The sequence below is a fragment of the Alligator sinensis genome, unplaced genomic scaffold (assembly GCF_000455745.1).
Source record: "Alligator sinensis unplaced genomic scaffold, ASM45574v1 scaffold1338_1, whole genome shotgun sequence".
Classification (NCBI taxonomy): Eukaryota; Metazoa; Chordata; order Crocodylia; family Alligatoridae; genus Alligator; species Alligator sinensis.
This window is the reverse complement of record NW_005842713.1, coordinates 479,037-495,856: the sequence shown is the minus strand read 5'-3', so window position 1 is coordinate 495,856 and position 16,820 is coordinate 479,037. Positions and strand designations below refer to the sequence as shown.

Genomic DNA, 16,820 nt, shown 5'->3' with positions numbered 1-16,820 from the left:
ACCAGAGCCAATCGGCCGGTCCCCTCCCCTCATGGCTGCTAGATTAAGGGGTTGCGGGCTTCCATCCGAGCTCCGCGAGGATCTGAAGATGGAAAGACGCGCCGCAGATGAGAGGGTGGCCTTGCGGTACGACAAGCGGGGAGAACTGAGTGCAACTTTTCGTACTATTACTAATCTAATGTGCAAGAATTTAAGTTTAAAAGCCCAGCTGCAGATGGCTGTTCAGGCGGTCAGAGAAGCAGGTGAGAAAGAGGAACCTGAAACGCTGGTCCAAGATGGCGCCGAGCAAGAGGGAGACCGCGTGGAAGAACTGGAAAAGAAGGGTGGAGCTTCTAAAGAACCCGCGAGAGTTCGGTCAGTGACTCTGCCCATCGACACAGCGTCGTCGCCAGCAACCCCGCCTAGCGACGCAGTGACATCTCTGCCGACCACGCCTTCCTGCCGACGAAGGAGAGAGTCAAGAACTTTCCTGTTAGAATAGTAAGACAGTGGAATAGATACCTAAGGTAAGTTGTGGACTCTACATCACTGGAGGTACTCAAGAAGAGGTTGGACAGTCACTGGTCAGGGATGATCTAGGCATAATTATAGGTATTTCCCATGGTTCTTGGCTTTGCTGGTTGATTCCCACCCCCAGCCCCCCTGCTTTCTACTACAGATGTCAGGGGGGTTTTAAGCCTTCCTCAGAGTCACAGCTAAGGTAGGGGATTTTGCTGGGGGTGTTCCACAGCTCCTTTTGAGAATTAAAGCCAGATGTTCTTGGCTAGAAGGTCTTGCCCCTCCAATCAGGGGCAGACTGATCACCATATTTGGGCTCAGGAAGGAATTGGTATGGACTGTGGGGGGGTTGCCTTCTTCTATAGCAGCAGCACGGCCTTCTACCTTGAATGGATCTCTTAACCTTTTGCAGCAGCAGGATATTGGCTTCCCCTGCTTAACCTGTGGCAGGTTAGGGTGTTTCATAAATTCATAGATGTTTGGGTTACCCAAGCCCCTACAGCTGGCCTAGCTCCACGCCCCTCCTCCTCACTCACCCCCACTTACCTGATCACTGCTCCCTTGTGTGCCAGAGTTGACTGTAGTTTTACTAAGAGGGTTAGATTGTGGAATTGTATAGGATTGTTTGGATAGGGATGTTCCTGCCTCAGGCACGAGATTAGATTAGATGATAGATGGAGTTCCCTCCTATCCTTACTTCTCTATGATTCCATTATTCTCTCTAAGGATCTCAACATGGTTTAGACCTGTTAAATAATTCATGTTTGCATCTTTCCTGGGGAAGATAGGCAAGGATGATTACATGTGGGGATATCAAAAAGCACAGAGATCAAATGTTCACTTCTGCCAAGGACTAGACACTTTGTGGGGAAACCAGAGACTTTCTATTGTCCACTGAAGCTGATTTCAGAGGCACATTTAGAAAGTGCTGTATGAATTAACAGAAGCTGTGGTACTCAGCACCTCATTAATGATCAGTACCTCTCAAGATTGGGTTTTGTGTGATGTACCCAAAATAACATAGGGAGTTTGCAGCAGAGATGGGAATATAGATCTGATCACTGGAGTCAGTGTCCTTTGCTTTGGCCTTAAAATTATATTTCCCTGAAACATCCTAGAAATTCAAAAGAAAGAGCTTTAAAACTTTTGTCTTCTGTCTTTTAAGAAAACAAAATTCTGGAAAAGGTCATATCAATTAAAGTCAATGTTCAAAGCTGATAGGTACCAAAATCAGCATTTGAGTATATGTTTAACTCATTAGTTTTTCAAAGGTGCTTCCTGTCACAACCCAAAGTTGTGGTTTTTTGTTTTTGTGTGCTTCGGCACCGCTAAATTATGTTCCCACCAAATTGCAGCTTCTTTACACGGTGGAGTTTTCTTTTGCAATACTAGAACCCGCGTGCAAAAGAGTATTTCCCGCCGTTTGTAGCCTTCTTTGCATGGTGCATTTCTTTTGCATCATAGTGATGCACGGTGCAAAGGAGTTCCCGCCATTTGTATTTAGATTCGTTCCACATTATTGGCCGGTTCTAAATGTAGGCATACGTGGCATCTGCCCAAGTCGGAGAGAGAGGAAACCTGGAGAGATACAGAACTCACCAGGAGGAGGAGACTTCGCGCTGCGTGAAGATCTCCAAGCGATGTGGACCCTTGCGGACCCAACGCACCTTTCTTAAGCAGGCAACGGAGGTCTGTTTAGCTTCTAGCCTCTCCCCGTCACCAAGCGCAATCCTAGACGTATCCCTATCCTATATACCCAATTTTCAAACCCACGGAGTCTTAACAGCTCCGGGGGACCTGGGAACCGAACAGAACCCACGGAGATTCAGCCACTCCGTGAGGAAAGAATTGCCGAACCCGCGGAGCCTAAACCACTCAGGGGTCAAAGAACCGAGTTTGTCAGAGTCCTCCAATGAGGATTCAAATGGAGCTGCGCCTGGAAAGCTGTCCAGCCTACACCGCGACCACCTTGGGTGTAAGTAAATAATCTTTTCAATCAACCATTACGCCTCCGTAACTGATTCTAGCTGGCGCGTACCTTACCGCTCTGCGGTTTTCTCCGGCCCCGCATGCCCGGGCTGCTGGCCACAGTCCGCGTGCACAAAGATGGGCCCAGCTCGCACACGGCGAGGATGGGATCAGGAGCTGGCCCGCACAGTGACGTGTAGGTGTGCACGTGCAACCCCTGAGAGCGCTGGTTCACCCCCTGTCAGCCAGCATTCCTGGACGGGGGGGCAGGTGAGAGCACTAGTGCCCCCCCTGAGAGCACTGGCTGGGGAGTGGGGGCTCACCTGGAAGTATCAGCAGCACAGCCGGAAGTGCCAGTGGCACAGTGCTACTACTTGCAGGTCAGTAGGATCAGCTGCAGGGGACCACTCCTGGGTCAGCAGGATCGCCCCCACCCAGTCGGTGAGATCGGTCACAGGGTGACCGCTCACCCCGCCCAGTCGATGACTGGCCACTGGGGGCAGGTGCCCCCTCCGACTCAAGAAGCACAAGTCGCCCATGCTTGATGCACTTAGAAATACCTGATTTTTGTCATGCCATTTCTGTTTTTGATTGTATCCCACAGGTTCACTCACCTAAGTCTAAACCTATTTCATCGCTAGTATGTTTGCTCCATTTTCATGAGTAATATTGAATAATTCATGATAAAAGATGGCATGAAAAGGACAGCTTGGATAAGTATCCAAAAGTTTGAGTACTTATCTGAATATCATTCATATTCTTTTAATATCTGTTGTCTGCAAAATTGGGCTGTGAATTTCATTGGAGCAAACATGCTGATGGGCAAAATAATTTACAAATAACCTTGAAATAGCACATGCATGCATTTGCAAATAAGTCCAACAATGTAGAACATGCATCTGTAGTTAATATTCTGAACTTATATCATTTGAAAACAGATAACAAGCCATTCTCATACTTTAATATTGCAGGCCATATTCTATTTTACATATGCACATGTATGTGTGATAAGCAATGGTTAATTTCAGTGGGCAGAGCTAAAGTAACTGAAGACATAAAGTTGGACCTTTCTGCAGTAGCACAACAATGACAATCATGAAATTCACAGCATTACACTTACTACGTGTCTCATAAAAATACCAGAGAAAATGTTTAGGTTGAGTTTTCATAGTCATAGTCTTATAATCTCATTGAACTCAGAAATGTGGTATAAATGGGAGTTGACCAACACACATGCTAAAAGGTCAATGGTGCCTGCAGATGTGCAGGGAGGCTGCTCTGACGCACTGTAATTACAACAAATCAGAGTAGACTTGATTAATCGAGTCTGCTGAAGCACCCTAATTAACACACTCCATCCAACCTCCAGGTTTCATGTATCAGTGGATCCACGTTCAAAATAGCGGTGGGGGTGTTTTAACTAAAGCTTGCTCAACATGAAACAATAGATTCTATGAAAAAATTAAATCTTAGGCCTGGTACTGTAACACTTATTCTCTCAAATAGTCAAATGCAAGTCTGTAGACTAAAGTTATGTAGGATTAGGCTTCTTTTGATTAGCTTCATTTTATTTTGTTTCCCCATATCTAAAATTTCTTAACTAATTTTTCTCTGTTCCTTTGGGCTAGATACAGACATTCAAAAAGCCCAAGACCACATTGATCTAAGTTACATGGATTTGGGTATGCAGCATAATTTAGATTGGTAGCAAATAGAATGCACATTTGCACTTTGGTGGTGGAGGGCAGTGGGCACATCCTAGACTGGGTTGTGCCATTTTTAAGCCAGTCTGTGTGTGCTTAACTTCTGTTTTGTAATGGGTACAGACTGGTTTTCAATCCCTTACACCAGTAAAAGTATAATGTCTGTCCTTGGCCTTGATATCTATTTATGGAGGTACAGTTATTTTATTATTATATTTTACACACTTTCAATCAAAGACATAACCACATGCATGCAGGATGGCTATACCTGGCTTATCCACATAAGTATCTAAAGGTTGGGATATTTATATGAACTATCTATGCCAAGTCAGCTAGAATAATTGTAAGGATGGGCTGCTCTGTGTGGTATGAAGTGTATCATATTGTTGGTCTTGTGAGAGAGTAGAATAACCATATTTTTCACTTCATTTTGTGCTTTAAGCTCCATCCTGAAACAAAAGTTACAGATCCTGAAGAAAAAATATTGTAGGTGTTAGTGTTGAGAGGTAGTTAGCTGTGTTAGTTTGAAGTTAGGCAGATGGCAGGGTAGGGGAATAGTTTAAAGACTAACTTTCAAAATGCATTATCTTTCTTTGGTGGTAGCCTATGTTATCTGATGGCAAGTCCACCCACAGCACCTAAATGGCCTGGCATCTTGTCAAATCCATAGCATCTGATGATGTTAGCAGGCACCTACAAACGTTTATGCCTTTCTGAATGAGTTAGTCTTTAAGGTGCTATCCTGCCCTGCCTGTTGTCAGATCTTAATGCTGAAATCAGTTTGGATGTTTTTTTCTAACCCAAATAGTTCACATATTCTATTAAAAATGCATTTGCCTATTAAGAACAATTTAGGACCATGGCCCAGATTTTTAGTTGTGCAATACAACTTCAGTTCCACTTAATGCAGTGCAGCACCGTTGATTTAAACCAGTAGGCTCTATATTTTAACATGAGCAGAGAGGTAGTTAGTCTGAACTCAGAGAAAGCAGCATAGAGACACACCGTTGTAGACTAACTAAATAAGACATACATTGAGAGCACAAGCTTTCATGAACACAAGTTCACAAGCATCTGATGAACTGAACTTGAGTTCACAAAAGCTTGTGTTCTCTCTCTCTCTCTTTATGTATGTGTATATGTGTGTGTGTATATATATACATATAACCAACTGAATAAGATGTGTGTGCAGACACACACACACACACACACACCTTTTTCAGTTAGTTTACAAAGGTGCGTATGCACCTTGTCTTCTATTTTAAGCTCCATCTCTCTATTTTAATGTAATATAAAAAAAGAAAAAATTCTGAAGTATAATTTGAAACTGGTTAAAACATTTTTGACAAAATTTCACTTTACTGAAACCAAAATATTTTATGGAGGCATGTTGTTTTTGACCAAATTTTCATTGGGAAAGGGTATTTTGTGAGGAAAGAGGAGGAGGCGAGAGAGATTCTTGGACACTATATGGAGCCTGGTGGTTAGACACTGACCTAAGATGTGGGAACTCTTGCTTCATACCCTTCCTTCCACTCCCTCCCTTCTACACACATGTTTTTGTGAAAGCATTTGGGGGTGTTTGTTCCAATATGTAATAAAAAGTTATTTCTAAAGCTCAAAACTGTCATCCTGTGGACAGCTCTACATAGACACATAAATTGAACTCTTCAGAAGAGAATGGGTCACTTACCTTTATCACGTGATGTTTTTCATGATGTATAGGTATCTTAAACATTTGGCACCAATATGTTGTGTCTTTTTCTGGTATAGGCACCTGTCTTAATAAAAGGGATAGAAATAACGGATATGACAGCCACATGATTTTCATGTCATTTCAGTTAACAAGTTTGGCAACTACCTGACTCCCTTGCATATAAAAATAAAAACCAAAGTAACTTACGTGTTTATTTGTCAGGTCAAAATATGGCAATGAGGAAGATATAATATTTGTTTTCTCTGGGTTCAGTAAACGTAGACTCTTTGACCCACGATTAGATCCATGATAATTTTGACCTGCTTCTCCAAGATCTTTGTGGTGGTAGGCCCATATCACCCGCATTGTGCTCTCCTTAGGGAAAAGAGAGTAAACTTTTTAATTGGAAAGAAGCCTTCCCTCACACTTGAGTTCAAGCAGTTCCTAAGGTGGTGCTACTGCATTGTAGCAATGGCAATTTATATGAGGTGTGGATATGTACAAGGGCTGTGCAAAGCAGCACCATTTCGTTTTGACATTTCAGTGGAACAGTGGTTCATTCTGAGTTTTGTTTCATTTCAAAACCACTGTTCTGTTTTGTTTCGTCAAAACTGTTTTGCTGTTTCACCCGTAGGCTATAATGAGGAAGCACAAAACTGCCTATAACTTTGTCATTTCTTGCTCAATTCAGATTAAACTTGCAGGGATGGTAGCCACTTCTGAGGTCATGAAGCCTGCCAAGTTTCAATGAGATATGTGCAGGGGTTTCTGGAAAACCGCACCTCAAATTGTAGTCAAGCAAAATTCAGGTCACTTGTGTGTGTTAAAGCAAAAGATATTGTGGAATCCCACTGCCTGTGCCTGAGACTGCATCCCCTCCAAGGGCAAGTGGAAATCAAATCAATGGTAGTAGTAGACTTTGTTGTCTAACACTCCTGAGTTGCTGGAAGATAGCTCAGTACCTATCAGATCCCGAGGCAGAAAGCAGGCCAGTTCAAAAAATTCTGCCTTTTATGCTGTTATTCCATCCCTCCCCCAGAACACTGGGAATGAAAGGGACCTCAGGGAAGGTCCCTGGCCAGTGATACGGTCAATATGAGAGCAGTCCTTCCCCCCTCTTCACCCTCCCTCTCCTTACTTTCTATTTCCCTGCAGGCAAGCCCAGCTTGAGCTTCGAAACTTGAAATGTTTTGAAAATTTTGAAACATTTCAACTGCCCTCGTTTTGTTTCAAGGCTGCTTAGAAGCCCTTCATTTCATTTTGATTTCACTGTCTGGAGCTCGAAATGAGCCAAAACAGCGTTAAAATGAAACAGTCAGCAAAATTTCACACAGCCCTAATATATACCCTTTCCAATACCAACTTTGGTTTTAAAATCAACTCTTACATTTCTACAGTTACTCTCTTCTAATCGTTTTCTTAACAGGCTTATAAAGATGGTTAAGTCATTCTTCAGTAGATCTAGTAGTTTATTCTGCCATTGAGACATGCCCTTAAGGTACACATGTTGCTTCTATTAGTTAGGTTTAAATTCATTCATAGAAAGTGGAGCAGATCCTTAAGGAGGTAACTGACTAAGCAAATTAGGCAAATCTCACCATACAGATATTACCAGTGATCCTCCATGGATCAACTACCAAAACAAGAACCATCAACATAAATCAGTCCTAGGGCCCTACTACATAAAGCTTTGAATGAAATGCTGGCTGAGTGTCCCCAAATCCCAGTGAAGCCAGGCATTCACCACCTTAAAAGAATAATTCAGCATCTCACAAAAAGATCTTTTAAGTATGCCACTGTGGCAGAGCACATTTGATGCCTACCATTTTAAGGGTTGAGAGCAGGCAGCAGGGAAGCCAGCAGATGTGGGCCAGCCCTGATGAAGTGGTCACATGACTGCAGAAGGGCATTGTGATAGGAGGAGGGGGCTGAACAGCCTCCATTTTAGCTCAGGCCCTCAGGGAAGCCAAGCAGTTTGGTGGCAGCAGCCGTGGAGAGAACACCACCCAGCTAAGCTGCTGTTCATGGAACTTTCCTGGTGGTAAAGGCAGGATATATGGGGATGGCAGGAGGCTCCTGGCCCTGGGGCATGACATAAAACTACATCCTGCTGGGGTAGGATGGTCTGATGGGTCTACCTGTGGAGGGGGGTGGTCCCCAGAAAATGCCAGGCTAGGTGCCTCCCCAGTGAAAGGTGGGGATGTGGTGCCTTGAAGCCCCAGCCCCAACATCCTGGTGGGTTACCCAGATGTAGGGCCAGGCATGTCTACGGACATCTGAGTCCCGTTGGGTGTAATGCCTACAGACACCTGAGCCCCATGGGCTGTAAGACCCTGGAGACCCCAGAGAGGGGGCAGAGAGAGATCACCCCAGTGAGGAGGCAGAAGTATGTGTGGCAGCCCGCACAGAGTAGGGTACAAAAATTGGTCGTGAGGGGTGTAGAGTAGGGTTGCAGGGGTGACGTGAAGTGCTGCACTGAGGGTGTGCTGAGTAAGGCTGCAGGGGCAGCCTGAAGGGCAGCACGTGGGCCAACCCCCATAAGAACGTAAACCTAAGAGAGTGGCCCAGAGAGGGGGTAGTGACTGACTTCAGCCCAATGTGAGACATAAGACCAGCAGTCATGTAAGGTAGGATCTGTATGAGGGCAGCCTGAAGGACTGCATGTGGACCCGCCAGTGTGAGTAGGAAAGCCTGAAGGGCCATTTACAGTAGGCCCCAAGGGGGACCCAAAGGAGCTGGGCGGAGTAGGATGGGTTGAGAGTGGCCCAGTGAGGGACAGTATGAGCAAGGCCCAGAAATAGCCAGTGTGTTTGAGGGCCTGTGAACAGAAGAGTGTTAGGGAAGAATGCTAGAAGCCTGGCAAGGGGCAGAGTTTGACCCAGCCACAGGCCAGAGCTATTACTAACTTATGATGCAATCTGCGAGGCATGGGACACAGTATAGGGTAGGTTGGAGCTATGTATAATGTTCTAGGTATCACAGCACTAAATAGGCAGCCTCCTGCATTTTACACCAGTTATTTATGCATGAAGTCATGGCAGGAAAGACAGGGCAGACTGCCCCATGACAGGTGGACAGGCCGAAGGTGAGACTTGGTCCGGAGATGGCCCCGTCATAACCACTACCAAATCTTCTGTGGCTCCAGAACAGTCTGGGCTAAGTGTCCATCCTAGTTAACTAAATGATAGTTAGTCATATTGGGGCAGGTTTTGAGCTGGTATAAACTGTCAGAGCGACACTGACATCCATGGAGGCATGACAGTCTATGCCAGCTTCCTTTAGTTGTCAACTAGAATTATTAAGCATTGTATAATGATCACACAAGATTGTTTTAAAGCTTCCTATCACAGCAAGTTTTCTAGAGTTAGAAAATAAACACACCATGGTATATGACTCGATGCAAGTATTCCTTCTTGATCTGTAAGCTTTAATCTTATTGTCAGTGAGTGTGCAAATACTGATAAGGAAAAGTAAATAGAGTATGGAAATCACTATCATGTAAATAATAGGACTTACTGTGGACAGTAAAGACATTTATCAAAACACTCTTCAGCTATTAAAAAAACCCCAAAAGCCCAGGAATTGAAATACTGAATATGTTTATTCTGCTATATACACAAAGTTTTTTAGACTGAAATCAAGAATAAAGGATTAATAGATGAGGGATTTGAGAAAATTATTCCAGAAAGATAAGAGGGAGAAAAGAAATAGGAATTCAAATTTAATTACACTTGCATACTAAAGTATGCACAAACATACACGTTTACTTTATAAATTTAAGCTGAAAAGCAGAATTTTAGGGAAGTATGTCCATAAGCCAGATGAGAAAATGTTGCACTTGAATGATTATTTTTTTACAATCTAAGAATTTTTAATAACTTTCTTTACAAAAGCATAGCTCTATTTGATCTATCTTATTGACTTGATCTCTCTTTGTAGAAGCAGACTACCTTACCGTTATAGGCTTATCATTTGTATCACAAGTGTGCAGCTCTCTACTAAAAGCCAATATTGTATGTGTACTATTTTCCATGGCATACTCCAGATGGTAATCCTGTTGAGGGTCTCTTTTCAAAGCTCTGTTCTCATCTGTGAAATAATCCTATTGAAAAATATAAAACAAAAGCATTTGCTGTAATTCATTATAATCTAATATTAAATATAAGAACACTTTTTGATCCAAAAACAAAATTATTTAATCATGTGTTAAAAGATTTATTGAGGGGGACAGCCAAAAAATGATCTTCATCTTTTTCCAGCAGATGAGACTTAGTGGGAAATAGCTGAGTTTACGTAAAGGCAGAGCCTTTAATAATGGGAGGAATAAATTGCTTGTGACTAAGTGCCTACTAAAATCAAAGAGGATCCCTAAAAGACAATAAGCCCAACTCATCTTTACTGGAACATGACTGATTTGAATGGAATTACAGCAAGAATGAACTTTTCCTTATGTTCACTTCAAAACCACCCCCATTTCCTTTCACCCCAGCATTTTGTTCCTTTTTTCCCCACAAAAAAGTATTTCAGATGAAAAAAAAACAACCCTTGATGATCCAGTCACCCTAGAGTTAATGAGTGTATTTGCTGAAAGTCTGTATTAAACAGGAAAATTCATGTCATGAGACCTTATTTTGCTCATACCAATACCAGTCTAAAAAGCACATTGTTCATATGGGAGCCCACTGGAATGTTTTCCTGGGTTGTTTTTTTCTGAAGAAAGATGATCACAGTCTTCAGTGCAGGAGAAGTATCATATAATGCAGAAGCTGCTTTAGTAATGTCATGTCATTAACCTTTTCACCCCTGAATTCTTTGCTGCCATGTGCAGCTGCTTGCTAGCTTTGCCTAATTCCCCCAGGCTGACCCATCCCTTCCTATTGACAGCCATGTAGCTTTAATGAAAAGGGCTTTCCATAGGCTTGTGAACAAGTACAGCCACATAATCTAAGTTGCCCTTCTTTGAGTTTTAGGCCCTTTCTGCACAGTTTTCTGCTCTGCGCACTGAACCATGGAGAGGAACATCTGGCCTTCAGTTACATAAACATCAGGAGAAAACTGCTCCCCAGAACATGGTAGTTTTCTCCCTCATGCCAAAGAACTTTATTTGAAGAATAATTTTGAACTAGTAGATGCATCTGGGGCCAAATAGTTTTTAGATGGATTCTATTATTTACATTTTCAGGTTCCAGAAACAATCTCTCACTTGGCTACAAAATAGAGTTTTAAAAGCATTTGGACATGAAGGCTTAGGAAACTGAATGCTATCCTGGAGAGCCAGAGTCTATGCTTGCCCCTGCCAAAAAGGTACCATGTGATACCTGGCAGGTCTCTTTCACTGCCTTTTTTTCACATTTGGTCATTATTTTTTTCATAATTTTATGGTTCCCACCTTTAAGAATGACAAATCCCAATTGAAACAGAAAACAATGGGATTTATACTTTGAATACATACAGTGCTATATATAGTAGCCGCAGTAGCTTATTTACAACTTTTGTTAAAGCAATAGAACAAAATTGACAATAGCACTGTACAAAATATAGCATTGTAATTACTGTTAAAAGCATACATTGATATTATCAGTTTAAACTACACTAAAACAAAATATAGTTTATAATGATAAAAATATATAAAATGAAGCAATATACAATAGTGGAGATAAAATAAAATAAAAACAGCAGCGATCTATTTGATTTTAGCATATATTTTTTTCTGCAAGAAATGCAAATATGCCTAAGTTGTTAGAGAAGCAACATTGATTTTTGTTTTATTAGCCCAGGATTTAAAACTTTTCCACTAGTGGAAAATCTGCCCTTATTTCTTTAGACCACAAACAGTGATGTAAGTTATCCATTTAATTCTTCCCTAAGAACATATCCTATCTGTATATGGAATTGGACATCACCCATAAAAACTGGACACTTTTACCTTAGTACCCTGTGCCTTCGGTACTGCTCTGCAAAATGGAAATAATACTGCCTACCTAATGTCAATGTTTTAGAAATTACCGTGTTGTTCCAATTATAAGTTGAACCTGCATATAAGGCAAACCTACATTTTCAGTTTCCAGTTTAGTAAAATTGATTTTTCCCTGAATGTAAGTTGATAACTACAAGTAAAGACCTTACAAAAATCATGCAAAGAACTAAGAAAAGGATCCAAAGAGTTAACTGCTCTGAAAAAATACTAAAATAAAAACTGCACTGAAAAAATGTCTGACTTGGTATTATTATACAGGCACAAAAATATTGCAAGCACAAAAGTTAAGACTTTTTGGAGTAAAAGTATATGTTAACCCCAGGAATAAAACGAGTGCCACTTTTATAATTATTTTAGAAGAAAAGAAAGTAGATTTATAATCTGAATTATTCAGTAAAGTTTATAGATCACTCAGATACTGTTTCAATGAATGCCATAGAAAATGCTGTGAGTACACTCATCAGTCTGTATGCAAAACAAGGTTTGAATGCAGAAATGTAAATAAGACCAAGTATCAAAATTTGACAATACGGGTGAAACAAAATATTGAGGAGCTTTTCATTGAGTACCATCCATCCAGTGGAAGAATGTGAATAGAGTAGTGTGTGTGTGTGTGTGTGTGTATTATCTCACACACACACACACACACACAGAGTATATAAACATGTAACTAAAAACTGTAAAATAAATACATATTTGAAAGGGAGCCAAATTTAAGGATGCATAGGCAATCTTTGGTCTGGCATTCCCTGAATACTGAACACTTAACTGTACAGTCTTAACAACCTTTTATACCTAGTATTTTGTGTGCAATATTCATGTATAAGATGTTCTGTGGTCTACTACCAATCAGAACTTTTTGGCCTCATAGTTAACATCCTAAAAACTAGAACTCAGTGTCCTTTTTCTGTGAAGCAAGCTTCTTGCTAAAGAAATACATTTCTTTTTTTTAAGATGGGTGGTTCCCCAGAAAACAACAGAAAATGGGAAAGACAGTTTTAGTTTGACAAGAAAGATTTAGAAATAAATTCTATTCATGGGTCAGATCATCTGCTCATTTAAATTTGACGTAGCTGCATTCTGATATAATACTTCTCAAGTAATGTTATGGTTATTCATAGTACATCACAAAGCAGTTACTTATTTAAAATGTCTAATTTCTACATGAATTTTAGGACCTTCTCAGAAAAAGTGATAGCATCTTTGTTTTCCTAAATTTATTCTTCAGCAGTAATTTCCACATTGGATTTGGGAGGTGAGGTAGGTGTGCAATGAGGACACCGATTCTTGCTCCTAGGCTTGCATCTATAGGGACACAAAGACCTGAAATTTTTAACTGTGTGCACACAAGTAAGCATGGGTGTAATAGTGAGCACACATGCTGGTAGGTCTGTGCATTATTAACTGTATAACTAGCACCAGCTGGGAACTTTTCAGTGAAATAATTTTTTTCATAAGAAAAATGCTGTTTCATTAAAACTGAAACACTTCAAGAAAATGCATCAATTTTGATGAATCGGTTGACAAAACAGTTTTTATGGCTGGAGTGGATTTTCTAACTTGAGAGCAAGAGAGAGAAAATACTACTAAAACCCACAGAGAGAGAATTGTTTTGATCAGGAAAAATAATGTCCCAACAAAATTTTGTTTTGTCAGGAAAAAAGTTTGAAAAATTTTGTTTTTATTTAATTGTAGAACAAAAACAAAATTTGAAAATGGTCATGAAACAGACTTGCTGTTTTCCAGTTAGTGGCTCGGGTGACTGTATATGTATGAACAAGTCTGTGTGGAAAAGTGGATACATGAGTGCATATGAATAAGACTCAGCAGAAGCAGAGAAAAGAAGTAGGTGAGAGATCTAAGGACAGTATGTATTGAGAGGGAACAGATGGATTCTGTGTTCAGTTTTATTCTGGAATTGTTGGACGTGTTTTCTCAGGTGGAATTAATGGACCTGTTCTGGAGCCTGTACCCAGGGAATAAGATGGCAGGTGTTTCACATGGATCTGACTGATAATACTAAGTACTTGTACTGGGTGATTAATAGGGTTTATAAAGAGGAAATTAAAGGGGGTTTCAGTGAGGAGACTGACTCATGGGGCAAGTATATGGATTTGTAGTAGGGCTGTGGATCCATTCCCAAGTTTGCTTGATGCCCATCAAAATGTCACTAAGTCTGAATTTTGTGCACACCAATAGGGAGTGTATCCTCTTAGAACCAGACACAAATGGTAGAAAAAGGAAAGTTTCTGTCTCAGAACTCAATGATTTAGAAAAGCAAAGTATACCAAAAAATTATCGTCTTAACACACAGCCCAATTCCTTTGCTTTTCAGCTGGGGAAACAGAGGCAAAGAGTCCTACCTAAACGCCAATAAGATTACTTAATTTCTGTATCAGGGCTTGGACACAGGTAGTAGGAACTCAGGATGTCACATTGGCTCTGATCTGAAGCTACTTATCTTGTTCTCCAGAATCTCAGCTTTCGTTTGAAAAATATGGACCTATCTTTACTTGAAAGTTAATTAGAATGAAGGCAGAGTGTAAATTCAAAGCACAATAGCTTTGAAAGTCAGTTAAGATAAATTGGAACAAGGCACTCATTTCAGAAAAAGAGAATCCACACCTGGGGTTAACCAGAAATAGATATTGTACAAGGTTTTACTGGCTCATGTATGCCTGTTGGGAATGAGGAAAAAAATTAATTGGGCATAGGTATACACAGAGCCGTCCCTAGGGGTGTGCAGGGCCCAGGGCATATCAGACTGTGCAGGGACAAGGGGGATGGTGAGCGGGGCAGGTGGCGAATGGCCAGCACATGGCAGCCGCAGAGAAGCTAATGGCCTGTGGCGGCCGCGGTAGAGCTTGCAGTGCACAGTGGCCGCAGCAAGGCCTGTAGGGTTGCCCCAATTCGCCCCCCATCCCAAAGGGAGAGCCCTGGGTATACAAGCAAAATATCTGTAGAGTAAAATAGCCCACAGGCTTTTCTGCTTTAATTCACCTTTCTGAAGTGTTCTCCACAAGCATATCAGATAAAAAAAGAAATCTAGGTTTCTACACGCAGGCCGCGTCTCCACAGAACACTGACCATGCAGGCATTACTGTTCAGTCATTTAGTACTTGTATAAACAAGTACTAAATGACTGTGCAGTAACCTGAATTACTTCGCAGTAGCACTGACCAACACCTTTTTTGTGATGTTACTGCACAGTAGCCTAATACTACTGCACAGTAGCATTGCATCACGTTTTTTGCCACGTGACGCTGCTGCGCAGTAGTGTCAGCTATGCCATCAACATCTTGTGTAGACATGGCAACAGAGTTATATTTAGGGCCTGGTTTAAATTGGGATCTTGCATTTTTGTGAAAAATCACAAAATTAAGTGATTTTCATGAAAAATGTAATTTGCCACAAAATGACATGATATAGCCACTTGCCGGGGAATTCCCCAGAAGGCGGCCATGTCATCACATTTTATTGCAACAAGATGAGAAAAGTGTGTGTGTGTTGGGGGGGAGGTGTTGGAGGGGGCTCCGTGTTAGCGCACAGCCAGACACGGAGCAGGGTGGTGGGTTGGTGCCAGGCCAGGTCCTGCGTGCATGAAACCAGCCTAGCCCGATGGCATGCAGGGCCCGTGAAGGCAGGACCCGTCTCGTTGCAACATGCAGTCCCTGCACAGTGTGCTTTGCGGAGGGGCATGTGCGCCCTGTGGTGGGGGAAGCTGTGGCCCTGTTGTGGGGGAAGCTGTGGACCCTGCAGGGGGGGCAGTCCGTGTGCTGTGCAGGGGTCCGCCCCCTGCGGCAGGGGGGGGCAGGGGACCCACCCCTCCTGAGAAGCTCCCCCCACACCCACAGTCCCTCCACAATCCACCAACATCCCCCCACACTGATCCCCCCACTCAATCTACCCACAACACCCACACCCACAGTCCCCGCAAAATCCACCCACACTGCCAAGCCACCCCTACAACCCCTCACCCACAGAAACCCCCAACCCCCACACAAGCCCCATACCTCCCCAAACCTCACCCCACAAACACAACACCCATCCACAAACTCCCCCACCCCTCCCTTCAAATGTCTTTATATTTTTAAATATATCAATAAAACATTGCCCAACTGATCTCTGTATATATAGTAGCATTTCATTTCAATAACAGAAGGACACTATTTTGGGTACTTTAATGAGAGAATTTGTGTTTCTTATCAGAGTATTTGCAATTTTTAAACAGGGAACACCAGGATCTCTGCTGGTGAGACAAGTGGCGAGATCCATGCAGAGGAGAGTGTCCAGGGCCAGCCCTGGGGACCCAATTGGAGGGCAGACAAGGTAGCTGACCTCTTGGCCATTTGGAGCCAAGAGGACACACTTTGACAGTTCAAAGCAGTCCACTGCAAGGAGCACATCTTCTGGGCAATAGAGTGGAGGCAGCCCATCCCGGTCTGGCTGGTGCACAGCCCAGCCATGGGCCTGCAGGTCCAAAGGGGCAGATGCTGTTGCAGGTGGCAGCAGATCACAGCCAGGCAGCAGCCCCCACTGCCAGGCTGCTGCTGTGGGTAGAGGGTGCAGGAGCCACTACAAGTTACAGCTGCTTCAGCAGTCCAGCTGACACAAAGGCTAGTGGCACAAGAGGTAGTGTCCCCGGATACCTGGTGGCTGGGCCTCAGATGCTCCTGAGGGCAAGTAGCCCTGAGCTGCTCACCAAGGCAGGTTTTTATATTGCTGGGGCCAGCACAGGTGCTGAACCAAGCCTCTAGCTCCACCTGGTCATTTTGCCCCAAGTGGCACAACTTGCCCCACATCCAAGTACATGTTCAGCCACATGTGCTGAGGCAAAAATCCCTGGCACAAATTTGTGCTGCTCCTATTTGAGCTGCTGCAAGTGCACATGCCTGCATATGTGGACACACCCTTATTGTCTACCTCCCTACCACCTCTCCCACCATTTTCCCCTCTCACCATCTGCCCCACTACTACT

At 42.6% G+C, this 16,820-nt stretch overlaps 1 protein-coding gene across 1 annotated transcript in view; it reads right to left on the bottom strand.

Annotated features, from left to right (window-relative positions):
- MOXD1 (monooxygenase DBH like 1) overlaps positions 1-16,820 on the bottom strand; it is a gene marked incomplete at its 5' end in the record, with an annotated part of 69,105 nt that overhangs the window by 42,487 nt on the left and 9,798 nt on the right. Inside the window, 3 exons of the mRNA XM_006034242.1 lie at positions 5,863-5,946; positions 6,073-6,240; positions 9,821-9,967. Of these exons, the coding sequence (XP_006034304.1) occupies positions 5,863-5,946; positions 6,073-6,240; positions 9,821-9,967 (399 nt within the window). The remainder of the gene's footprint in view (positions 1-5,862; positions 5,947-6,072; positions 6,241-9,820; positions 9,968-16,820) is intronic.